This window comes from Vicia villosa, unplaced genomic scaffold (assembly GCF_029867415.1).
Source record: "Vicia villosa cultivar HV-30 ecotype Madison, WI unplaced genomic scaffold, Vvil1.0 ctg.000896F_1_1, whole genome shotgun sequence".
NCBI lineage: Eukaryota > Viridiplantae > Streptophyta > Magnoliopsida > Fabales > Fabaceae > Vicia > Vicia villosa.
In genome coordinates this window covers 663,962-690,062 of record NW_026705404.1, presented here as the reverse complement: position 1 = coordinate 690,062, position 26,101 = coordinate 663,962, and the positions used below count along the sequence as shown (strand labels likewise).

General features: G+C 35.1%; 3 protein-coding genes across 3 annotated transcripts; 2 read left to right on the top strand and 1 right to left on the bottom strand.

Moving 5' to 3' along the window:
• The first annotated feature begins 750 nt into the window (after positions 1 to 750).
• On the top strand, positions 751 to 8,930 carry LOC131632057 (uncharacterized). The gene is made up of 9 exons (XM_058902823.1): positions 751 to 1,311; positions 2,162 to 2,262; positions 2,352 to 2,712; positions 3,164 to 4,015; positions 4,284 to 4,338; positions 4,548 to 4,609; positions 4,720 to 4,826; positions 4,993 to 5,080; positions 8,169 to 8,930. Exons 1-9 carry the CDS (start codon positions 1,177 to 1,179, stop codon positions 8,490 to 8,492), a joined length of 2,085 nt encoding a protein of 694 aa, XP_058758806.1. The 5' UTR covers positions 751 to 1,176; the 3' UTR covers positions 8,493 to 8,930.
• Positions 8,931 to 10,111: 1,181 nt separating this feature from the next.
• On the bottom strand, positions 10,112 to 11,002 carry LOC131632058 (thylakoid lumenal 19 kDa protein, chloroplastic-like). Its single transcript, XM_058902824.1, has one exon. It carries the CDS (start codon positions 10,948 to 10,950, stop codon positions 10,198 to 10,200), a length of 753 nt encoding a protein of 250 aa, XP_058758807.1. The 5' UTR covers positions 10,951 to 11,002; the 3' UTR covers positions 10,112 to 10,197.
• A 7,234-nt stretch (positions 11,003 to 18,236) lies between these two features.
• Positions 18,237 to 21,994, top strand: LOC131632054 (E3 ubiquitin-protein ligase makorin-like). Its single transcript, XM_058902820.1, has 5 exons — positions 18,237 to 18,384; positions 19,680 to 19,782; positions 19,877 to 20,619; positions 20,716 to 20,785; positions 21,248 to 21,994. The coding sequence occupies exons 1-5, from the start codon at positions 18,374 to 18,376 to the stop codon at positions 21,698 to 21,700; spliced, it is 1,380 nt and encodes a 459-aa protein (XP_058758803.1). The 5' UTR covers positions 18,237 to 18,373; the 3' UTR covers positions 21,701 to 21,994.
• The last annotated feature ends 4,107 nt before the right edge of the window (positions 21,995 to 26,101 follow it).

Genomic DNA, 26,101 nt, shown 5'->3' with positions numbered 1-26,101 from the left:
CCACTAAATATAAAAGTTAGTAACAAAATATGGTGGTTTTTAAACCTCCACTAAATATAAAAATTAGTAACAACATATGATGGTTTTTAAACCTCCACTAAATATAAAAGTTACTAACAGCATATGGTGGTTTTTAAACCTCCACTAAATATAAAAGTTAGTAAATATATAAATATAAATGTTAGTAATGGTATATGGGGTTTTAAACCTCCATACAAAGTTTATAATAAAAATAGCCACACTAGTTATAAATCACTTGACTGGTTGCCAGTTTTCTATAACCGGGGCAAAATAAAAAAATAATAAAATGATTCAAGTGATAAGTATAGAATATATACCTAGTGTAGTAAACACTTCTGATAGAAACAATCGTGTTGATAACGTGTAAAGAATACTGAATACAAAGAGATATTATTTCTCCTAAAATGATTGGTGTGTTTTACTTTTACATATACCACGAAGTGGTATTTATAGTATTGAGATTTCATCATTTACTGTGCATATATGTTACTGTGCCAAATTGAAGACTGTTCATTGGTATTTCAAAATAGTTGTCATAATTATTACTTATTATTATATGTTTTTATTTATTTATTAGAAACTAGTAAAAAGGAATACATTATTTTTTATAGGAAATAAAAGTCCATTTATAACCTAAAGAAAAAACATTACCCAATTTTATTCATGGCAACTACAAATACACTATACCAATACCACATCTCTCTTAAAAAAAATGAAAAGATAAAATCTACCTCTCCAAAACCATGTACATCTAAATACTCTCCCATCCCCAACAATCAACAATTATTTGTGCCTCCTCGGTGATACGGGTTATTAACCGACTCAAGAGATTCCTATTTTTCCGCTAAGTAGATCACATTCGTCACCCACTCTCCCTATATAATGAAACCTTCTATCGTTTTACATCACTCTCTCCCCGCGAGTACATAACTCGGGGTTCCTTTTTCACGATTCCCGAATATTTTCCATCATTTTCCTTCTAAAGAAAAAAAAAAAAACTCGATTCGAAATTCGATCTCTTCTGTATCTTTCGCTATTTACCAATTCATCGCTTTTGTAATCTACATCGCAGTTAGGGTTTCGATTTTTTTGGATAGCGAGAGGGATTTTTTTTGTTAGGGTTTGGTTTGTGGTTATTTTCCTTTGCGATTGAGTATGGGGAGTGTTGATCGAGATGATAATCGGATTTTCGAGGCTAATTTCACTACCGATGGAGCGAAGAAGTTGGGGGAAATTGTGAAGGAAAAGCTTAAGGAATTCATGGGGGAATACTCGGATGATACTTTTGTGGTATGTTTTTGGATTGAGTAGTGTTGATAGATTGTTGCAATGTTGTTGATATTGGGGGTCTGTCTTGATATGATGAAATAAGAGTGATTCTCTTAGTTTTAGTGTTTTGAGATATGATGGAAGAGGAGTAATGTAGAAGATTTATCTATTGCTCTCTATTGTTGTTAGCATTGTTAGGGTTTATGTAATGAGATTGTGTTTCTGGAGTGTGAAATTGGGATTTAATGATAAATGTATATGTTTAGTGATGTTGATTGCGTAGTTTTGGATTATGTTTAGTGATGTTGATAGCATAGTTTTGGATTTTGGCTCCTAGAGATTTGTTGTATGAGTTGTATAATTGAAAGAGTTAGGTTGAGAATTTTCTGTTACTGTGATGTTGTTTTTTCATAAAAAGAATAAGAAGTCATACATTTTTTATTTTATTATCTTGTTATCTTTCTTTCAAAATTTAGGGCATTAAAATACAATGCTAAAATAGAATGTTTTGAGCCTAATGGTTGTGGCTAAGTTTGCTTAATTTACTAGAGTTGACAACTGTTTGATATTTGTATAATGCACGACAAAAAAAACTTTAAACTATAGTCTGAACACCCAAGCGAATATTAATAACCTAAAAGATTTGAAGCTTGTTTAATATGTCTGGATACTATTGTTGTTATGGGGGTTGTTATTGTACATGCTAGTTACTTAACAGTTAACACTAACGATGTATTATAGGCAATGATTTCTTTTTAAAAAAATGAGTATAGGCATTGACTATGAGATGTACTAAAATTTTCTCATGATGAATTGATTTTGAGTATTAAGTCTACATGTGAACTGAATTATATTTTATATGATGTGACAGGAGTATGTTATTGTGTTATTGAGGAATGGTAAGAGTAAAGAACAAGCAAAGAGTGAGTTGGATGTTTTTTTGGCAGATAAAAGTGATGCTTTCGTGTGCTGGTAATTTCACTTTAATTTTTTTTGGTAAGAAATGCAAATCTTCTCTCTAAATTTCTACGCGCTGATTCATATTCATGTCTCGTTAACAGGTTGTGGGATCATCTACATTTGAATTTAGCTTTGTATGTAAAACCGAAGAAATTGCAGGATGAAGCTCCCAGAAGGAAGCTTACATCGGAAATTGAAGCTGCCGTTAATTCAAATTTAAAATTAGAAAGAGGAAATTCTAATAAGTTTTCTAGAACTCGGCATAACAAAGATTGGAAAGGTTTGGGAAGGGGAGAAGCTGAAGCAAGAGCCCCTACTATCAGCAGCTCCAAGGTTGACATTGCTCATTTAGATGAAAAAGTCCGCCGAAAAGTTGACCATGGTCCAAGGTCACCATCTCCCAAACCTGAATCCACAGTTCAGAGGAAAAGGGGCCGAACTGATGAAAAACATAGGACTAAGGTTTGAACTACTGCTGCAATATTATACACATACTTTATTCAATTTAAAGTTCATTTAGTAAGGGGTTTCAATAGAGCTTATTGTGCTAATTTGTATAAGTGAGAGACAACTTTATGCAATTGAAGGGTGAAGTTTATTGTTGACTTAACTATTATCTCACTAATTATTCATTGTCTTGCATTTTCCTAAATTGATTAGATTGGTGAAACTCATGGAGGAGAAATGCATATATTGCATGAATCTTAGCCATTATATTCTATTTGTGCTCATATAGATGGATTCTAGTGTCTCTTTCCATGACTATAAACTGAGAGAAAACAGATGCTATTCTTATGCAAATAAAATCACTAAATTTTTTTCTTCTGATTCTCCTCTTCATTTGATGTGTATGTTTTTTTTTCTCGATAAAATAATGAAGTACTCATTGATTCTAATTGGGTAATTTCAACAGCGGGGTGTTGCCTCACAAGTAACTGGTGCAGCTTCTCGACGGCTGCTTCAGTTTGCAGTTCGAGATGCAGTGGGTACTTCAAGGACATCAAATCTTGGCACATCAGTGGAGCCTTCCTTAAAACGTCTTCGATCTGTAGTTTCTACATCCTCTGGTGATTCATCTCTGGTTGAACATTATCAGCGTGTGCAGCCCACTGCCAGGGTGCCAAATGCAATGGCTACAGTGATTAAGGCTGTGGCGGAAGCTGCAGAGGACGTGAAGTCCAAATCCTCAGGAAGTGTATTTGATAGACTTGGTTGTGGTATGGATTCGTCAGCTGATAACAGCCAACTTGATTATCAACAGCAGGAGAAAAATCAATCGATGCATCTTCCAAGAACTGATTACGATGGGCAATTTGCGACACATACAACTATGATTGAACATGAAACTGGTTTTCCTTCTGATTCTAATTCAGATAATGATTCTAATTCAGATAATGAAGGGTGTCATGATTTAAATGTCATAGGCCGTGGGGTGACTGGAACTTCTCAAATCAGCTCCTCTGTTGGAAACAGGGGCAATGATTCACTCATGGAGCAGTGTAGTGTAGCAAAAAATGCTGGCGATAGTTTGCGTCTAAATCAGAATCGAGAACAGGACCAATCTGCCGCTGCACGCAACACTTCCCGTAAAATAGTGAATATTTCTGTTAATGTAAATACTTGGAAGCCGGAGCAGTATCAGGAACCAAGAGTGGTTGCAGAATTTAATGGTCATAAAACTTTAGGCAATGAAACTGGAGGTCCCAGATCGAACATGCAACTGGTGAAGGAGAATACACAAGCAATGAAAATTAGTAATGGAAATGTGAGATGTTCTTTTATGCTTACTTTCTGAGATACTGGTTTTCTGTTTAAAATTAGTGTATAATAGATTTTCCTATTTGAAATTTATATCTTTCTCAACTTCACTCCTTTAACTTTTTTTTTTTTATAATAATTTTTTTCGTTTTATCACTTAAATCTCTTAAATTCATTGTGGAGGGGTTGAATTTGTTTTACATGAACCATCAAAAAGTATAACATGCCTGGTTGTATAGTTATTGATTGCTTTCATTTGGTATGACATATGATAGGTAAACATTGCTCCTGATGTTCAGAACGAGTCAATCAAGGCACACGGTACTACTGGTGAGTTTTAAATCTTTAGTAGTGGAAACTCTTGTTGCTGAATAGTATTTTTGGCTGGTTAAATACTTTGTTAATGATGATGGGTATTTTGTACAGTTAACCATTTTGTTATACAGTGTATTTATCTTCAATCATATAATGTTATTTATCTCTTGAAAACTTCATGCATTTATCTGATGTAGAACTAATTGCATCTTGTGCATTCTCAGGTTCTAGTGTTGCCGGTCGTCCTTTAGAAGATGTGGATTCCAGAACAATTTTTGTTAGCAATGTAATAACTCTTGCTCCTCTGTTCTGGGTGGGTGAGGGGAGAGGCCTGAAAGGTCAGTTTTGGGTTGGGTTTGTTTGATTTCTGATGTTTTACTGTATTGGTTGTCATAGGTTCATTTTGCTGCTACTAAAGATGGCTTGTCTAGGCATTTTAATAAATTTGGGGAAGTGTTGAAAGTGATCATAGTTACTGATGCTGCAACTGGGCAGCCAAAAGGGTAAGGTGTTTTGATAGTTTGCATTGCTCATTTTATATATATATATATATATATATATATATATATATATATATATATATATATATATATATATATATATATATATATATATATATTCAGCTCACTTTGTTTGCAACTTTATTTTAATTTGTGTTTACTTGAGCAGGGCAGCTTTGGTAGAATTCATGCTAAAAGAAGCAGCAGATAATGCACTATCTCTAGATGGCACTTCTTTCATGTCACGAATTCTCAAGGTATTGTTCTCAGCTTGCTACTTCGACACATGTTTGAATTAATGCCCCTAGGGGAATAAACGTGTTTTCACAAATGCATTCGGTTACTTTTGTTGTAAGTTGTAGCACAATTTTAGAATACAATCTTCCTGAGAAACAGACAGACTTAGTTATCTAGAGGTTCTACATCTCCCCTCCAATTTTCTCACATTGTTTAATACCTTTTTCATTTGAGATTGCCAATTTCTATAGTTGCCATTTTATGGAGGTGGCCCAGTCCTTAATAGTCATGAGTTGTAAGTTTAGGTAGCTAGAAGATGTGACTGTATTGTAGAGGAAATGGGATGCCACTCCAGACTTGGGCACAGAAAAATTTGTCCGCGATCAACGTTTTGTACCTATAAAAAAGGACGTGGTTATAGAAATGGGCAATTGTTCACAAGATTTTCAGATGTAGGTACTATAGTACCTAATCCACCTATGTCCACACCATATGTTTTATGTTTTATAATTTTAGTTTTAGATTAGATATTTTTTAATGATATTTGGATTATGTTAATTTATGATTTGAATTTGATTGGCTAATCTTTAAAATTCTTTTTCCGAATGAGTTTAATGACATCAATAAGTTGGAGAGAGTGCTTGTAGCAAGTTCCTATTGTCCCATTGCAAATAATTCACCAGGGTTTGCAATTCCTATTGAAGTTTTTATCCATGTGGGTATTGAGGAGACATGTAGTTTGTTTTCTAAAGACACAAGTATGGAAATAGGTACTTATGCACTCCGGTCATACCCTATCTATTGCCTCTATCTAAGTAGAGAAGATCTAACCACTCTCACAGTTGGGGCCTTTGGTTAAGGAGGATTTTTCACCTTCGTAGTTTTCCATTGCTCTACTAGCCTATTCTGTAATTGGTGCTTATTTTTATCATAAATACTAGGTTTCTCTAGTTCTATGTTATTGGGAGCTAATCCGGTTGATTCAGTTTGAGTGGTCAACTAGTTGTTTGTTACTCCATCTGTCTCATAAATTGTCTTGTTTGGAGTACTTTTTATATGTTTTAAAAACAATAACTTAAGAATATCAAGATGTTATTAATCTTTTCTTCAATAATACCCTTATTTATATCTCAACTATACTTACTAATTAATGTCACTCTACCTAATTCTCATTCAGGACATTTAGTTGGCAAATAATATTTTACATCTCATATATGATTGAATTAATAAATTTGTAAGACGCGTGCTTTACCTTGAACAACACAAAATATGAGACAGAGGGAGTAGTTTGGTAGAGTGTTAAACAGCCTTGCCTTAAATTTCATTCTGTATCTGAGTCCTGAAACGATTCATGCATAAGTGTAAGAGTAGTGATGTACGGTACAAAATGTTGGACTATAAATGACTACATTAGAGAGAGTTGGAGTAGCACCAATAGTAGAAATGAACTGAGCATGTAACAGAGATGAAGATTTTCAGTTGGATGTGTGGTAAAACTAGACAATAGGATTATGAATGACAAAATTAGAGAGAGTTGAAGTAGCACCAATAGTAGAAATGATAGTGGAAATTAGGCTTAGGTGGTCTGGGAATGTAGTGAGAAGACCTGTGGATAATATCGGGTAGTATGATAACCGCTATTGTGAAGACTCAAGAACCTAAAGTATAGACTAGTAATAAAACTAAAGCAGAGAAGAAGAATAAAGCAGAATGAACTAAAAGTAGGAAGAAGAGCAGGATGATTATTTGTGGCATACCAATAGCATTGCGCCATACACTACTACTCTTATGTGCCTACGGCATTCCTCTATTGCAGTGTATAGCATGCTATTGACAACCTACGACATTCTGCTATTGCGATGCATAGCATGCTATTGACAACATACAGCATTCCGCTATTGCGGTGCATAGCATGCTAGTGACAACATAGTTGTGGATTTTGTAAGGAGAGTAGATCCGAGGAGAATAGTCGAAACTCTAAAGGTGGAGGAAGACCTAGAAAATCTATAAGAGAAACTATTAAGATAGATTTCGAGATTAATGAATTGGATAGAAACATAACTTTTTATGGAATATTATGTTGTAGTTTGATCCCACTTAGTGGGATAAAGCTTGATTGTTGTTATTGTGATTGTTGAACCTTCTTCTCAACGCCACCTTTGATGGGGTTGTATGAAAGATCCATAGATGAGACTTCCTCTAGATCGCTCCAAATCAGAGGCTTCCTCTGCCATGGTCAAGCTGCAGGTGTAGTATGTTGCAACCTTCATCCCAAAAAATCCATTGCTTCTCCCCCATATTTCAAACATCTAATGTTTTGAGTCTTGTTTCCAGATGACTTTCACGTATCCCTGCAATCTCTTTCGTGAGACCATGGGTGCCAATAATGCCTTTCTTTCTGTTATCGATTTCCTGTTGTCCTTTTCCTGCTCTCTGTCAGTTAAGTTCTTGAGAATCTGATTGAGGAAAACATAAACCTCTCTCACTCTAGAAAAGGAGTTTTGTGATGATCAATGGCTGCCTGACTAGGTGTATTTCGATGGTCCGCACTTCGTGAGATCATTTTGGTGTGTTGTGCTAACATTGTAGAATTAGGTTACCTTTATAGTCAAATTCCTCTTCCAATTGCACTAAGATTGCTGATAACTAAATTTTGTGATTAGCATGAACTTCAGACTTGAGGGATTAAGTATCAAGTAAGACGATCAGTGTAGTCAAGATTGGGTGTTGTGCCATGACTGCCAAAGCGTGCTACGTTCACAGATCGTTTGAAGCAAGATCGTTAAAGAAACGTGCTGGATTTTTTTGGGCCTGTCTAACTGAGTCAAGTTTTTAATTAAAAAACCTTGATTTACCTTTAAGTGGAAAACCAGTGCTTCATTTACGTAACGATGGTTATGAATTATTAGTTAAATTGCTTGAATGTTGTGATTTTAAGGTTATTTTGTCTATGTATTTTATAATTTTTTCCTTCGGTATGATCTTACATGCCATGCTACGATCATTCACCATCTGGCCTATTGATCCTACTTAAAATCTCGTGCTGGATACGTTGATCACAATCGCCTTCCACGAACTAAATTATTTGCATTTACTTTTTCACTGCAGGTGGTAAAGAAAAGTGCTGCCCCTCAAGAATCTGCTCCAACCACAACATGGCCACGAGTTGTTAGGGGATCTCCATTTCCTACTGCTAGGTTTCCCAGACCACCCTTTGCAAGAGGTATGCCTGGTTCATTTAGACCTCGGCCTCCAATGAAACTGGGTGCAAGGAGCATGCAATGGAAGCGAGGTGCTCCGACTAATCCAGCCGACAGTGGTTCATCAGTGAATACCAGCAATTTTACAACACCTGCAACTCCTCGTGGTCTCACCTACATTAGAACACCATCTAAGCCAGAAGGCTTGGGTACGGGTACGGGTACGGCATAATTCAAATATCGCGAGGCTTGGGTACGACATAATTCTAATATTGAGATGGTGATAACCGAAAGTTAAACCAGAGTCTTCATGTCTTATATCATATAAATTGGTAAAAAAAAAATATTAATGTAAGGAGACAGCTGGATTAATTTCTGAATATTTCTTGTGTACATGGAGGATATTTGAATATTTAGATACTAAGATATCTATTTAGGTAGTAAACTGCATTAAATAATGTCTATTTTTGGTCTTCGGCTGAAGCTACTACAGAAGAGGAGGATGTTTATTGCTGGAGAGTGTTTCTCTGGTTTTTGTTTTGTAAGTGTCAGTGAAAGATTTAATAAGAAAAAAAAAAGGAAAAAAGGAAAAAGGAAAAAATTGAGTTTCATTGGACGACTTCATTTACTTCATTGCTATTGCTAATATAATCATTTTATTCTTTCTGTATTGTTACAGTTGTGTATTTGCTGTCGATGGTGGTTTGTTTTTCTTTTACTCAGTTAAGTTGCATTTCTTAAAATGCATTCAAGTTTTTTGGGGAAGAAACTACTTGTTCTATTTCTTGTTATTTTTGTAGAATTTTATTTCAGCTTTGTTAAAGAAAATTTTACCCTTTAATGTGCCCACAACTGATGAGTTTAATTTCATTGTTAAAGAAAATTTCATTTTATTTTCCATTCTGTTTATGTTTCATGGTATTGTTGTCCATAATATTACCATATTTTATGGCACATTGTGTGTATCTAAAAGAAACAAATTTAAGAGGATTTGATTGATAAACCCAAAATTGACCAATTAAATTAATATCAAAAATATTGTAAGGTACACTGGCTTAGTTGATACCAGACAATCATGCATATTATGTTGAGATTTTTTTGACAAAATCTATAATATAAAAAGGAGGCAAAACACTGGATTACATAGATTTTTAGATCGCGCTAGATGTGCCCAATTAATCAAAGAAAGTCAAAGATAAAACAATGGAAAAAAAAAAGAGAACCACCATTGACATCTTAAAACAATACGACCATCATTGACGATCAACAAATTCACAAAAAGAAACACAAAATCACATTCCAAAATCAATCATAGAATCAACACAAAATATTTGATCTACAATAGGTTAAATCATTTGAACTGAGGTCAGTGAAAGAAAGTGCATAAGTTCACTTTTGTTCTATCTAAAAATCATTTCCAAGTAAAAAAAAACTATACCTGTAAAAATATCATTTGTAATATCATCCTTACAAATCATTCAAATAGATCTGACACCATGTCACTTTAGCAAAACCACTCATATACTTAGCCCTAGAGTTGGGGCTAGAGAAATTGAAAACTCCAATACTAAATCCTTTAGTGTATAATGCATATGTTTTTGGAATTTGTGATTACAATTTAACATTTATATACCAAAAACATTAGTAATGAAGCTCTTTCTTTTTAGAAAATGGAGAAGATCACAACGCTTAGCCCTATCACTTAAGAAGAGGAAAAATTGAAGAAAAAAAGTGACCAAAAGGAATGCCATCATTATGTTGAGATCTAATTTGGCTATAAACATAAGTAATGACCTAAAAAGGATCCTGAAAATGAAACCCTCAAGTCACCACCAACATAATCATATCAAATTAACCACAAAACACCATTCTCATCATTATAGAATATCCATTATTCAACAACCATAATATCTATACATCAAAAAGACACATTACAATTACCCAAGAGTCTTAAAAGACTTATGAACATGAGTAAGAACATCCTTATCTCTATTCCACTCAGGAGCAGGAGCATTAACAAAATGAGCATAAAGCTTATTATTAGCACAAGTAACAGAAATCAAGCTATGAAAACCAACCCCATCAATCTCATAAACATAATAAACCTGACCCTTATCATCCTTCACTTCTTCAGAACTCACATTATCAGCACTACCAATAATATCCTGCAAATTCACATCAGAGAGAGCCAAGTTGTTCAAAACCGCATCTTTTGGAGCTAACTGACGAAACCCAGAAAGGTAAGTCAGATACTCTTTCTCTGTTCTCTTCTTTGGGTTATAGAATTCACTGTCTGTTCCATTTGTACCCTTTTCGACCTTTGAGATTAAACGCTCCTTCCAGCCTTCTGGAACGTCGTAGATGTATTCGGCTGAGTCTTTCTTGTTGGAGTTGCCGCCGTAGCCGCCGTAGTTTGCGGCGCTGGCGGCTGTTCCGTAGTAGAGATTGTAGGGGGGTGATGATTCTGCTGCTATGGAGGGGGGTGAGGTTGTGAGAATGGTGGCTATGGCTGCTGCTGTGGCTGTTGCTGTTAAGGTGGTGGTTAGTAGTGGGTGTTGGTGTTTGAAAGAGATGAGTGGTTTTGAGATGGTGGTGGTTGTGGTGGTGGTGGTGGTGGTGGTGGTGGCGGTGGTGGTTGTGGTGGTGGAGGAGGAGAAAATGGGTGGTGGAGATGAGAAAATGGTGGCCATTGTTTTTTTTTGGATATGTTTGTTGTTATGTTTTGGTGTCCATTGAAAGATGAAAAAATAATGTGTGGATTTTTTTCTTATCTATTGAGGATAGAGAAATTGAAAGGTTAGGCTTACGTGGATGGTTGGGTTAGTTGCTTACTGCCAATAGAAGAGTGCCACCGGATGTTAATATTTGATGCTAGAGCTTTATGTTTTAATCAAAAACTCATTCAATTAAAAACTACTGCAAATTGATTAAAAAAAATGATCTTAAAACTATTTTTTTAATCCAAAAAATATGTCATTAAACAAAAAATGGATTACAAAAAGTGGGGTCAAGCCAAACCCACCCGGAAATTTGTAGAGGAACTCAAGTCTATTCTTGACTAGACCTTTTTTAACTACATTCTGAGGCGAAGTCCACAAAGTAAATTTAGATAAAGATAATCCTAAATTAGAAAGAGTATTTGTACAATGGTTACCTTCTTTATAAACATAAGAAATCAAAGATTTCACAGATTTAAGCTTGTATAAACACTGGTTCCATCTAATTTTGAGGTTAGTAGGAATGATGTTAGGGGTATCAAAAGTAAGAGTAACCAACATAGAATCACATTCAACCCATAGATAGTGCCAATTTTTGGAGAAAGCAATCTCAATAGGCAAAATGACACTTACGACTTCAGGAAAAAGGGAGTTAGAAATGCCAAGGTTGACTACAAAGTAGCCCTTATAGTCACCCAAATTGTTTCTGAAGAGGCCACTGCAGGCAGATAGGCCGAGGCTTCCCAATGTTGAACCGTCTGTGTTGCATTTCATCCAGCCAACAAGAGGTGCTTGCTAGATAACCTTCAAGATCTTTGGAGCATTGGGGTGATGAATAGTGACCTTGAATGCATTGAGAATAATGAAGTCCTGAATGGAGGAGCCTATGATATTTTTAGTGAGTTTGTCCGACAAGTGCATATTTGCAAGACTGGATGAAATAACATTTTAGGAATTGGGCATAATGCTCTTGAATCTAGCCTGATTTCTGGCAAGCCAGATGTGATTCAGGATGTTGACAACAGCAGAACAAATGACAACCTAACATTGTGTGCTCCAACTCCCGCTGTAGAATTAAAAATTTTAGAGATGAAGGACGAATTGATGTTATATCTTATAAGGTCCTAAAACCAGATACTAATGACTCTAGAGAAGCTACAATTAAGGAAGATATGTTTAGTAGATTCTTCATGGTTAAGACAAAGACTACACCTGGATGGGAGGTTGTAGGCTCTTCACTACAAGCTAACATCTATCGGCATTTTGTTGTGCCATAACCTCTAGACCATAAAATATTTGGCAGAGAGAATAACAGAATTCCAGATAAGCTTCGGCCAGGCTTTAGTGCTAGAATAAGGAGTACATAAACTATAAGCGTCTTTGAGGGATAACATACTTGAGTTGGAGTGTTTCCAGATTAATTGGTTCTCAAATTGCTCCAAAGGAATATCCACCTTCATAATATGGTATTGAATGTCATGGTACTTATCTAGAAGGTCCAACAGGATGCACCATTGAGAATAGTCAAGGTAGCCATTAACACTTGACTTGAGATACCGATGAAGGTGCTCAGGGATATTGAGCAGGTTGACAAGAGATATACCATTTCATTAACTTAATTTAATATTTCACTTTAGCCCCTTATCTAAAAAAATGTTACATATTAGTCTCTTAAAAACATTTCCGTTAATCGAATTGTTCTTTTCTCTAAATTTTGTGAAAATTGTTAAATTATGCTGACGTGGCATGACAACAAGACAATTGGTACAAACATGAGTAAGCATATGTATTAAAATTTGATATATTATTTAAACTGCAAGGATTTTGTTTTTAGAAGTTAAAAACACCCACAAATCGTTAATAGTGTGTAAAAAAATATAACTCTTCATAATCAATTGATTCTCTATATTTCAAATAACTAGTACAAATTCTTCAAATAACTAATTTTAAAATCAAACTTGTGAATTCTTAAGATAGATTCTTTGTGTATAAAAACTATAATGGAAACCAAAAAAGTAATTAGAACAAAAATTGGATGGTAAATATAGTGACAAACAAATTAGCCAACCTTAATGTTCCAATAATTCAAAAAACAGGTCTAAAAATACAACTAAAAAAAATCCTAGCCTAAGCTTTGATTGCATACTTCCTTAATGGAACCAAATGCACCACGTCAGAGTTTATGTTGTGTGCCACATCAAAATCAAGTATTGTGACCACCAAACCAACCACATTGGGAACCAAATGCAAACTTAATAAAATATAGTTTCTAAGTCTACATTGGATTATATAAGTAACCACCCTAAAACAATTCCAAAATCATGAGCACAACCAAATTGTCAATATTTAATGAAACAACCAGAAAGCAGACAACCCAGTTTGAGAACTTGCCGTTACAACAACTAGAATGCATAATTGTTTGTTTTCTCGGCTATGCATGACCAATTGAGCTGCAACATCAAGATGCATAAGAACAATGTAAGCTAAATGTGACCAAATAAGAGGCTTGGCTACCAAAAAAATTAGTTTCCTAACCAACTCACAAAATGATGAAACATAAAAGAAAGTTCACTCACACACTACTTACGCTCAATGCAGCCAAAGAGGTAAACCTTCTTTCCAAACAACAAGCCACCCCCTTCAAATGCATTCTAAAGACAAAAAAAAGCACATACAAACCCCATATATCATTATCAATTCCATTAAATAAAGCACTTGACTTAATTAAAACTCAAATACTGATTATCAACAGAAATCTAAGTGAGTCAAAAACTCACTTCTAAATTAGAGAAATTCCATTTTATATCATACAAGGAATCCAATTGATCTCACTGCCATTATGATAAAATGCAGTTAGAAAAATAAAAACATAAACCAAATATCATCTTATAAAACAATAAAAAAATAAAATAAAATGAACAAACCTCAATTTCAACCCATAGTTCCTCCTACAAAATCAAATTCAACAAAATAATCTCAGTTAGGTCTAATTTGTTCAAATAATCTAAATAATTAAAATTGCAAACATTATTTGCCAGTTTCTTCTTAATAATATTTAAAAAAACTATTTTTATTGAACATTTAAAGCTACATAATATATAAAACCTCAAATTTTAAATGAACACATATTATAATAATAAAAAAAATATATGAACAATTGAGATTAAAGTTGAAGAGCAAACCAAGTTGCGCTTATCTTCAAAATATTCAGGCTCAGATTGTGGTTTTGAGGTTTTGTCACATTTTGTTTTGGGAGGAGCTTTGCTCATTTGGTTTTTGTTCTTGTTTTCATGCGATAATATTGTAGCTGCAGCAGGTTCGAAATCAGGTTGGAATCTTCGGTGTGCTTGGTCTTTCTTTTAGCTCATTTGGCCATTATAGTGAATCGAGAACAGAGAGGAGAAGAAGAAAGAAGGAGATGGAGAATGAATAAAAATAGGGTTTTAAAGATGTGAATGGAAGGCATTGGATCCCTATTCAAAAACACAGTTTTATATTTATTTATAATCACCGTAAAACACTTCCAATAATGGAACGATGAGGAGGTTATTGAGAGTGGAGGTGGTGTCGTTGGTGGCAACGAAGATCGTATTCTCTTTGCTCTTCAGATAACATGTCTCAGCTTTGAACCAAACTAGAACTACTTCTTTTTTGAACAAACGTGTTTCAACAATAACTAATTATAATAATAAATTCTAAATATTAAAAAAAAAGGTCATGTTAGATAAATACATCCAACTAGATAGCTATGTTTGCCCTAAGTTAATGGACTATTCCTAGTGTAAGACATGTCAGTGTTGTTGTCATATTAGCGGTGTCGACGTGTCAGTGTCATATTACTGGTGTCGACGTGTTAACATTGGTGCCGTATTACCGATGTCGATGTATCAATGCCGATGTCGTATTACCGACGTCGACGTGTCAGTTTCAGTGTCGTATTACCTGTGCTGTCGTGTCAGTGTTAGTGTCAATGTCATATTACCTGTGTTGACGTGTCAGTGTCGGTATTGTATTATTTGTGTCGATGTGTCAATGTCTGTGTCGTGTTATCTGTGCTTAATCCAATCCTGACGTAACTCATTTTCATATGTTCTTTATACACTGATGATTTAGTTACTTAAATTTATGAATTGTTTCAGGGATCAATGTGATTTTTCTCATCAAAGTTTTTATCGGTTTTAATATAAAATATTTAATCGATCCCATAGAGATCAATCACCAATTACAATTATTTGTTACTACAATATTTATCTAAGGCTACACATATTGTTTGTCTTGGGCGAAATTGAAAAATATCGTTTTAATTTAAATTTAATAACGAGAGGCCGAAACATGATTCCCACCTACCATTGTTACTCTTATAAATTGCAACACTTTATGATAACAAGAAAAAAAATTAGCAAAAAAACTATGTTAAAGGCATCGTCTGTTTTTGTGTGTCCGTTATCAGGTTTTAAACTCGTAAACGTATGCTTTCGCGTGATACAAATTACAAATTTAAATTCCCTTTTAAAAATTAGTAGTTTCTTATTTAATTTAGAAAATTATTTATCTATTTTAAAAATAAAAAATCTGAATTTTCTTTAGTTAGATACCGCTTTCGCTCTTTCGAGTTGAAATTGGTATTTCGGTATTCCTACTATCATAGTGAATATTTTGCGTTAAAAACAGAAATTTCAAAACATAAAAATTATTTTCGTTACAATTTTTTAAGCGTGCAATTCATACGAGTCCTGTCGGTATGACAATCCTCATGTTTCAGACTCAACATATCTACTGAGACATTAATAAACATAATACATAAAGAGTAATATTTCATGACATACATAATAAAAATAAGCAAGTAAAGGGAACTTAGAAATTGCATAAAAGTAGCAACTTGAATAGAATAAATGCTCTGAAGAGAGACTTTTGATCCGATACAATATTGACTTAAATAAAGGTGCAAGGAATGAAAATAAAGCAACAACAAGTAATGAAAATATAGCAGCAACAGAGTAGAAATAATGCTCCAAATACAGTAAATCAAGTTTGCAAAAACACCTCAATGTAAGATATTTTTGCTTTTAAAAGTGAATATAGTGCTCAATGTAAGTTTGAATGCCAAAATCATGAATCTAAGGTGTTATTTATAGGCTAACTTTTGCTCAAGAAATGATGTAAAACGTGCAACAGTAGTGGAGAAAGTGGAGGAGGGGAAAAATTGAATTGTTGACCGTAGTCAATTTTTCTGGCTAAAGACGCCATGACGGGCGTCACTGAGGTGACAATCTGCCCATGATGTCCATGACGGGTGTCATTCATGTGACAGCCTGCCCGTCATGGCATTTGAACTTTCACTATTTACTTTCTTGGCTCGCTAGTTGTTGTTGGTCTGGACAATGAAAGACAGTGACAACAGTCATGGTTGGGCCATGCCCATCATGACAATTAGAACTAGATATATTTTTCCATTTTCCCCATTTTCTCTATTTTTCCGTTTAGAGGTCACTAAGTGATTAATACCCGAAGTACAACACACAATACCATCATAATAGAGAAAAAAGTGATATAAACGATACTAAAAACATGTGAAAATCGAGTAAAATAAGTGGTACATTTGCGTGTTATCAAGCTCCTCCACATTTGAACCGTTGCTTGTCTTCATGCAACTTAACTTGCATATAGAAAATGTAAATGCATCAACATAATATGAAAAAGACTCATAAAAACAACAACACTAATACTCATACGCGGTTCTAAATTTGAATTGGCTAGAGGTTAATTCCATAGGTATTAATTCTAACACCAAGGATATTGTAAAAACACAAACCACAATTGGCGGACACAAGTCTCCCTCCTAGCAATACTAATTTAAATCATATCATTGTATCTTAGTCTCACTATCCTAATTCTTTTACCCTCGTTTCATCGACTAACCTATTTAATGCGTGACTCTAGATTATGGGGTGCAGTTACCGTGCATAGATAAAAATATATGCGCCATGCATAGATTATTATGGATCCTTAGATCATTGGATCAAATTCTAGACATCAATTGTTATTACTCAATACTCAATACTCATCATTCAATACTCAATAATCAATACTCAATACTGAATTAAAAACATGATCCAATGACTTATGTGGGCTTATGCATGGTGCATAAGTAAAATCCTTATGCATATTAGCCAAAGTCTAGATTATGCCTCATTCTTATGAAAACATAATGTTTTCTATTACCTCATTCTTAACCATTAAAGAATAGTGTGGGCCAAGACTTTTTTGAAAATAACGGATGGTGGGGTTATGAATGCGAGAATATTTCTTCCCTTCCATATAAACAACCAACTCATCGGTCAGTCGTTTCTGAAATTGGATAAACTAAAGTGCCAAGATCCATTTGTAGGGATCTCGATGACGGATTCATGACCCGTCTAAAAGTGCAGCATATTACTTATTTCATCATGATTTAATTGATAATATGTGCAAAAGAGCCTAAATTTAACTTTGTCTGGATCCTGATCTTGCCTATGATTAGAGTTATATCTAAAATAATTTGATAAAAATAATTAATAATTAATAAAAAAATATTATTTTAAAATTTTTATACATCAATAATTTTTTAATACTTTTAATTTATAAATAAATTAATTGATTTTGAGATCCAAATAATAATCCTCAAACTTTTTTTCTTCAATTCTTAAAATTGAAGTAAACTAAATCAATTAAACTTATCAAATGAAAAAAACTTCAAATTTAAACGAATATTCTTTTTATATTAAAAATAATATTCTAAACTTATCAGATTAAGTCAAGTAAAATCAAATGTATATTTTATTTAAATTTAATTTTAAATTGAATTTAATTGATATGTACTAAGAATATATATATTTTTTATTCTTTTAGTTAATTGTGACCATTAGATTTTTATTTAAATTTAATTTTAATAGGGTTATGATGTATTGACTGTGTAAAATTTATTACACTTATAATACAATTTGACCTTCAACTTCAAATTGATTTGATTTTCAAATGAAGTCATAAAATTTTAATGAGTGAAATTTTAATGGTAATTAATTCGATCTCATATTTATTATTAAGTTGAATAGATGGTAATAAATTTATTACTCGTCAAATCTTCCATTATTATGACAATATTTGCACACGGAGTAATGAAAATATTCACCGCGTATTGCGGAAAATCCCACTGTAATAATAAAAAAGATAACGTACACAACAAAAACAATCCCAACAAAAAACGCTTTTTTACCGTCCCCGGTTTTCAAATGAGGTCACCCATATATTATATAATAAACAAATTCACCTTCAACTTTTTTTTCTTCTTCCCTCTTTAATTTTTATTCCACCATTTTTCACATTCCCTGAAATCTCACCACCCTCTCCCCCTTCCACCATGTCCACCAGGTAAATAAATCTTAACAACTTTTCTCGATTTCTGTGCTGCTCTTGTTGCTGCTGCTGCTTCATTTTCGCTGTTTGTATGATTTTCAATGTTTAGGTTTTGAGAAGGATCTGTTTGGTGGTTTTTGCTGTTTTTCTAGGTGTTTGATGATGGTTTTTGTGAGGTGTTTTTGATATGCTCAAGCATGTATTTGATTGTATTTTACTTATTGATTTTTTTTTATTATTGAAAATGAAGTGTATTCAGCTTGTTTTCTGTTCAAGGTTGGTAGATGAGTTTTTGAATTTTAGTTTTAGGGTTTTTAGATGTTTTATATTTTTTTAAATCCTAATTGATAATTAGATGTTTGGAAATGTGAGGGTTTTTACTCATTGAAGATTCTGTATTGATTGATTACTTGATCTTTTCTCCGTAACACCGACACTTGTGATTGTGTTTAATTTATTCTTTTTTTTTTTCTTCAAATTATCACCGGTGTCGATGTGTCGGTGTCGTATTCAGGGTTTTAAAAAACGGTAACGGTCGCGTTGCGTAAAGGTTTTTGCGATTTCGGTCGGTACAAGTGTGATTGCAGTCGTCGGGGCGTGAACTAACCATAATTTGTTCTTTAATATAAAAAACGGTGATAACGTATCGGTATCGGCACTTGTAGAAACCGTTTTGTTGCGGCCGTTTTCGTGGTCGCGGACCGTTTTTTAAAACCATATTACTAGTGTTGATGTGTCAGTGTCGGTGTCGTATTACCGGTATTGACGTGTCAGCGTCGGTGTCGTATTACCGGTATCGACGTGTCAGCGTCAATGTCGTATTACCGGTGTCGACGTGTCAGCGTCAATGTCGTATTACCGGTGTCGACGTGTCAGCGTCAATGTCGTATTACCGGTGTCGACGTGTCGGCGTCAGTGTCGTATTACCGGTGTCGATGTATCAGCGTCGGTGTCGTATTACCGGTGTCGACGTGTCGGTGTTAGCGTCGGTGTCGTATTACCGGTGTCGACATGTCGGTGTCAGCGTCTGTGTCGTATTACCGGTGTCGACGTGTCGGTGTCAGCGTCTGTGTCGTATTACCGGTGTCGACGTGTTGGTGTTGTATTACCGGTTTCGATGTGTCAGTGTCAATGTCGTCTTACCTGTGTTAGTGTCAGCGTCAGCGTCGTATTATCTGTGTTAGTGTCAGCGTCGTAGTATTACCTGTGTCGACGTGTTAGTGTCGACATGTTAGTGTTGTGTTTCCGGTGTACTTCATATATTCTTTTTCTTTTGTAATTTAGTTACTTAAATTTATGAATTGTTTCAGGGTTTGCAAGTTCTATGCCCGAGGTGGATGTTTGAAAGGGGATCAATGTGATTTTTCCCATCAAAGAAAGGATACTCATCAAAGAAAGGATACTCCACATGATGTAAACTTTAATTCTGATTTCTCTTCATTGTTGTTGAGCAATGTGTTTTTTATTTATATTTTTCTTACTAGTTTTTTTGTTTTGTTTTGTATAGAAACAGATTTGCTCCTATTATCAGAAAGGGTCTTGTGCTTATGGTAGTCGGTGCAGATATAAGCATGTCAAAGCTTCTCAAGCATCATCTTTGGTTCCAAATTGTGCTGTGCCTCACGGTGTTAAACTAGCACCAAGTTGGGTTCCGAAGGTTACAAGAGTTCCTCCTCCACCTAGCAAGCGTGGTGTAACGAGTTTTCAACCCAACCATCAGGACTCTACCGATGTTGGTGAATCTAGTAGTACTGGTTCTAGTGCTAGACTGAATGGACATTTGTTTTGTAAATTTGCTGCAGCAAACTGCCCCTTTGGACAAGGATGTTCTCGTGTTCATGGAAATCAATGCTTATACTGTAGAAAATATTGCTTGCATCCTAGTGATAAAAAGGAAAAAGAAAATCATTTGAAGACTTGTGACAAAAAAGAAAAGTATGTTCTGGCTTTGAAGAATAGTGAAGAAATAGAATGCAATGTTTGTCTCGAGCGTGTCCTTTCAAAACCCAAACCATCAGAACGTAAGTTTGGGTTGCTTCCTGAATGTGACCATGCTTTCTGTTTGTCATGTATCCGCAATTGGCGTAATAGTGCCCCAACCTCTGAAACGGAAACTGGTAATAGTGTCAATACAGTTAGAACCTGCCCTGTTTGCCGCCAACTATCATATTTTGTCATTCCAAGTGGTATTTGGTATGCTACAAAGGAAGAAAAACAGGAAATTATTGATAACTACAAGGCAAACTGCAGGTAATTTCTCTTATATTTTCCGTTGTGTATGCTGAAAGAATTAAGCCTGAATGTTTGGTATTTGAATTTTGACTTTACCTCTTTTTTCCCTTTCAGATTGATTGATTGCAAACATTTTGACTCTGGTAATGGGAATTGTCCATTTGGGGCTAGTTGTTTCTACAAGGTACATCTCTATTATGTCTCTTGCTTACTTTTACATTTTCTTGGTCGAGTTTGATTATCATGGTTGCTGACTAATATAATTAAACATGACGTGTTTTTTGGGCGGTAAAATTCTTTCCACAGCATCCACTACTTCATCTTCTGTATGTTCCAATCTTTTAGTGCTTTTGAAGGCCTAGCTGTAGTTTCTTCAATCTTGTTTGGTGCCAACTGCCTAGTATATATGTTGCAAATTAATTAGTGTTAATTACAATAGAAACAACTCCATAAGTCTGTCATTATCTAAAATACGTTTGATCTTCAACTTCTCCATTTCCCGGATTCGAAATGCGGGCAACCTGTGTTTTTGGGCCTTAAAATAGATCTGGGAATATGAGTATTTGACTTGCATTGCTTGTTCAGTAGCTAGCTAGGATTAGCTATCCTAGTATGTTTTAATGATTTTCATATTTGTTACTTTCAGCATACAGTGAAACCTGGCTCATACACATGGATACACCACAGGCCACCACCTCAACGAAAAGAAACCAATATTGATATGTATGACATGTTGGACATGCTCAGTGAAGTTGATCTATCAAGTGGAGAATTTTATTCCATCATGAGGGACTCAGAATTTTTCGATGGGATGGATCAATTAGAGATGATGGCTTTATCAGATTCTCTGGCTAGTGGTTCGGGTCCTCGTTTCGGTCCTTTTGAGTCCGATGATGAGGGGGAAACCTTAAATTTTTTCCGAATGGCTGCTATGTCAGAGGCCCTAGATGATTTCGGCCCTGATGATTTCGGCCCCGATGATTTTGGCCCAGATGATTTCGACCTAGATGATTTGGATGAATTGGATCCTATGGAGGCAGCCTTGATATCAATGATGATGCATTCCCATATTGATGAAGATAGTGAGGATGAATATTAGATTTACTTATATTTAAATAGTTTTTGGAGAAGTCTCCTTTAAAGTTTCACCTATCTTTTTTAATGAAAAATTATTTGGCAGGAACTTAGATCAGCTTGTGATTTGCTTAACTTAGATTATAATTCTAGCTTGTAATTTGCTTAGTACTATATCATATGCCATTTGAAGGTTGTGCTATTGAAGGAGTTTTTTTGGCTTGAAGGTTTCTATGTTGGATTTTATGGCTCATGTAGTTATTTTGCAGAAGTGAATTGTATAATTGCCTATGAAAAGATTGGTTGGGTTTGAATCTAATTGAAGTTTAGTAGCATCTTCACTTCTCATTATTAAGTTTATAAGTTTGGTGTAGAATTTTTGTGGTATGTGTTCAATAGTGTGGTTAATCTGGACGAACTCCTATTGTACAATTACAATTCAATCATCCCTAAACTGATCCAAGCATAATCGTTTCTTTGAATTTTGATGAATTTCTGTTTTTGTGACTGTAAATTTTATATATTGAGTTTAAGTTAGCAACATTTTTCATATATGGACGATGTAGGTGTGTTGTGATTCTTCAAGGTTCTTGGATGGAATTGGTGGAAATTTTGGTGTTGGAATCAAAGGCATGAACTAGGGAACTTGGATTTTGTGAAAAAAAAAAAAAAAACCAGGTTTAAAAAAAACAAAAAAAAAACGATGTTTTCAAAAAAATTATTTGAGTAACCATGTTTGGGGGCTGCCCTACACATAGGAGCCACCCCATGGTAATTTTTTAAGTGTTTTTTTAAGTGTACGTGCTACCCCAGGTGGCGCCTTAGTTGGGGAAATTAGGGTTTGCTTGGTGGTGGCGCATATGTACATATTTTGTACATATGAGTCATATGAGGTGGCTCTTAAGTGTTAGAGTTTTTTCTAGAAATATACTCCCAACCCCCTTCATTTTTCACACTTTTTCTCCATTGTTTTCTCACATTCTCTCCGATTTTATTGTCATGGCAGCTTTACCGATTTTTAAGAGAGATGGTCATGTTTGTTTCTCAACTGTGAAGTCTCCGATTAAAATAAAATTTTGGGACATTCATTCCATGGACCACCTTAAGAGGTCGTTGATGCACTGGTTAAACGGGGAGTACAAAGCTTGTGAAAGCATCCAACGAATTCAGAGGTAGAGAACGAGAACGTCAATTATCACGGGAAAAATCGAGCGTTGGTGGGAGGAAATTAAGAACGACACTGATGTCCTGATCATGATGCATGACACAGACGACATTGTTTCGATGGTTGTGATATCGTAAAAATGTTGTATTAATGTATTTAATTTTTGTTCGTGCTTGTTGCTAAGTGTTGTCTGTGTTGTTGTTGTTAAGTGTTGTTTGTGTTGTTGTTTAATCTTTGTCTGTGTTCGTTTAGTTGTAATACCAATATGTTTCACGAATAAATAAAGTCTAATTGATTTCACAAAAGATAGTACAAATACAAGACATATAGTTATTGGTTGGTGGAGGTTGCTCCACGGTTAGGACAATTATTTCTATTGTGTCCGACTTGATGACATATGCTACACTTTCTTTCCATTTTTCATGATCATCCATATTAGTTCTAATACGCGTGCTGTTGGATCGACCCATTTTCTTTCTTCGCATCATATCATTATGCCAAACTATTTCCCCCTCATACGCAGGTCAATAATCCTCCTTTGCCATCATTGGAAATGCATTGTTATATACTCCAAGAAAGGTGTCAGTCTTGTAAATGGGAAATAAGAGTGTTAAGACATCTCGCTGCACATATTAACATGCTGCTATGACACGTGAGCAAGGCATGTGGAAGGCTTGAAACTTTCCACAGTCGCACCACCCTTCTTCTAACAGAATCCTGTACTCTTGTCTCAGTAGACCCTCATTATGGTAAATTGTTTCTTTGACACTTAAGGTGCGGTTGAATCGGTCTAAAGTTGTAACACGATGGCTGTTGGCTTTGGTAGATTGTTCTTTCATAAATTTCACACACTTTCGCTGAACAGTTGTCCCGATTCTGAAACTGCTCACCTCTTCTTGCGAAAAGGGAAGCCATCCTAAAGTAGGTTGATATCACTAAGGCAGTAATCGAAAAGTGTCGGATGCCCTTAAAAACACCATTCATCGACTCCACAAGATTTGAAGTAATGTGGCCCTATCGCTGCCCGCTGTCGTAAGCCCTAGTCCGTTTCTCTAAGGCTAGATTATCATTCCATCTGCCTGCATATCCAGCGATAATGTTGGAATGTTGGTTGAGTTAATGCATATCCAACATTGACAAGATTATTTCGACCCTTATTATGATCTTCGCTAATTACCCTCACTTACTCTACACGCTTTTACCTCCATACCCTTAATTAATCAACACTTTTATTCTATTTAAATTATTAAAATAATTCTAATAGTAATTATTAACTCTACAATAACTCTCAATACCCGGCACTTAGCACCATCAATTATTATAATTCACCAAAACAACCATCAAGACTTATAATTAGACATCAATATTCAATTAAATCAAGAATTAAGAATTTTAGGGTGTTACAGAGAGCGCGAACATGTTCTATACCAACATGAAAGTGCCCTTTGAAACTATCCAGAGTATGCTTAGGCGGAACCACCCGTTTGGTAAGTTTTTTAGAACCTTGTTTAAGAAGTTTTAAATGGGAAACATAGATGAACCAACTTGGGAAAGGAGGTTAGAGTGTCAAAGCTAAGTCAGCACTTGGAAAACATGGGAACTTCAGAGTGTAAAATTTTAAAGAAAACTCATACATGTCTTCATACTTAATGTACAAAGGGATTTTTAAATCAGGGAGTTTCTTCAAAACCTTCTCTTTTAAAGTATATGCAACCTCACAGATGGTCTGACTAAGATCTTCAAGTCTGTAGATAGTTTCGAAGTACTTTTGTAATGCTTGGATCTCTTTAATATGAGTAGCTCTACCTTTCTTGAAGTGTTCCTGTATCGAAGCAAAAATGTTTGTTAGATGTCGAGTAAAGGCATCAACGTCAAACATCTCCTTAATATAATAATTCTTCCACCAAGAATCGAACTCTTGGGTACAATAGTATGAGGGTCGGAAAGAAAGAGGAGTAAGATCGGCCACTTGTCGCACTCATCTACTGTAAAATACATGTTGTATAGGCAGAGATGGCTCTTCTTGGCATAAAGAGGTTTTAGAAGTGGTTGGATTAGGCCAAATCATCGAGATACAAGGTTAGGTTGGTAGCTGATCAAAATAATTTGGTTCTTTGAAGGCCTCAGTATGGTGCAATCATTATAGGAGTAAGGAATGCTTCCCATATGGCTAGAGTTTCTGCATCCTGATTTGTCAAAGGAGCAGGGAAAGATCTAGTGAACCACTCAGGGCCTTGACTCCTATTGGCAAAAGGAGCCATTGAAGGAGTAAAATTGTAGAGTTTTGCATATAATATCGCGTAGCTAGTGAAAGAGTCCTTCAGGCTAGGACCTTCGTCATTTGGAGTTAAAAGGACCAAACGAGTCCCTTCGACTGCCCTATTCTTGATTGTCTCATCTTTGGGAGTGAGGGTTCGGAGGTGGCATTCAACCACAATTGTACTAACCAGAAGGGGCCAGCAAATAATAGATTTTTCCCTAGTTCAATTTTTTTGAGGATTTCGACAAATTCCTCCAAGGATTCGTAAAGAGAGCCCAAGATTAGTTAACTTAAGCAAATCTTGCACCCTACATGAAGCTGGTTTGCCAGAGTTAAGAACCTCTTCGCTACTTGGAGTGATTTTGAGCAGAAGATACACTTTGACAACCAGAGCGCCAAGAAAGAAATATACTCTTCGTCAGAAACTTTGTTGTTCAAGGTGTCATGGCGGTCAGAGATGTAATTAGTGAAGGTTGCTCTGGAAGAATAGAAGTTGATGGAGTCCTCATTCATTTCGTTGGGATCGAAGACCTCCCCAATGGGTCAAAGCTCATCAACGGAAGTAATGTCGAAGAGTGTGGGTGTCAACATTTCACAAGGGAGATGAAAAGTATTATAGGAACTATCGCAAACATATTGTGAAGTGACTAGCATGTTTTGGCAGTAGGTTGAGCATACTTTCGACAACAAAATTAGGTCATAAAAGCCCATTTATTTTTAGAATGGAGCTTTCTTCTCAACTTTAGTAAGCCAAGCAACATATGGCTCATGGTATTTCTCTAAAGGGAAAAAGCGACACTCTCTAAGGGTTTTTCCTTGTTTAAGGCATCAGTCGAAGACTTTACCTGGTCATCTACATTAGAGTCTACCTTAGCACTACCCTTAGCAGGATTTCTATCTCTACAAACTATTGGTTTTGTTCGATGATACACAGGGAAAAATTCTTTAAAATTTTCAATCTCCACGTTAGGGCCAAGCAGAGGATCCATGTACGCGTAAGT

Bases quoted from the DNA above. Each gene is read 5' to 3' on its own strand.
- LOC131632057 (XM_058902823.1), top strand. From the start codon at position 1,177: ATGGGGAGTGTTGATCGAGATGATAATCGGATTTTCGAGGCTAATTTC. The intron at 1,312-2,161 runs GTATGTTTTTGG...ATGATGTGACAG, and splicing joins ACTCGGATGATACTTTTGTG to GAGTATGTTATTGTGTTATT. The intron at 4,339-4,547 runs GTGAGTTTTAAA...GTGCATTCTCAG, and splicing joins CAAGGCACACGGTACTACTG to GTTCTAGTGTTGCCGGTCGT.
- LOC131632058 (XM_058902824.1), bottom strand. From the start codon at position 10,950: ATGGCCACCATTTTCTCATCTCCACCACCCATTTTCTCCTCCTCCACC.
- LOC131632054 (XM_058902820.1), top strand. The intron at 20,620-20,715 runs GTAATTTCTCTT...TTTCCCTTTCAG, and splicing joins AACTACAAGGCAAACTGCAG to ATTGATTGATTGCAAACATT. The intron at 20,786-21,247 runs GTACATCTCTAT...TGTTACTTTCAG, and splicing joins GGGCTAGTTGTTTCTACAAG to CATACAGTGAAACCTGGCTC.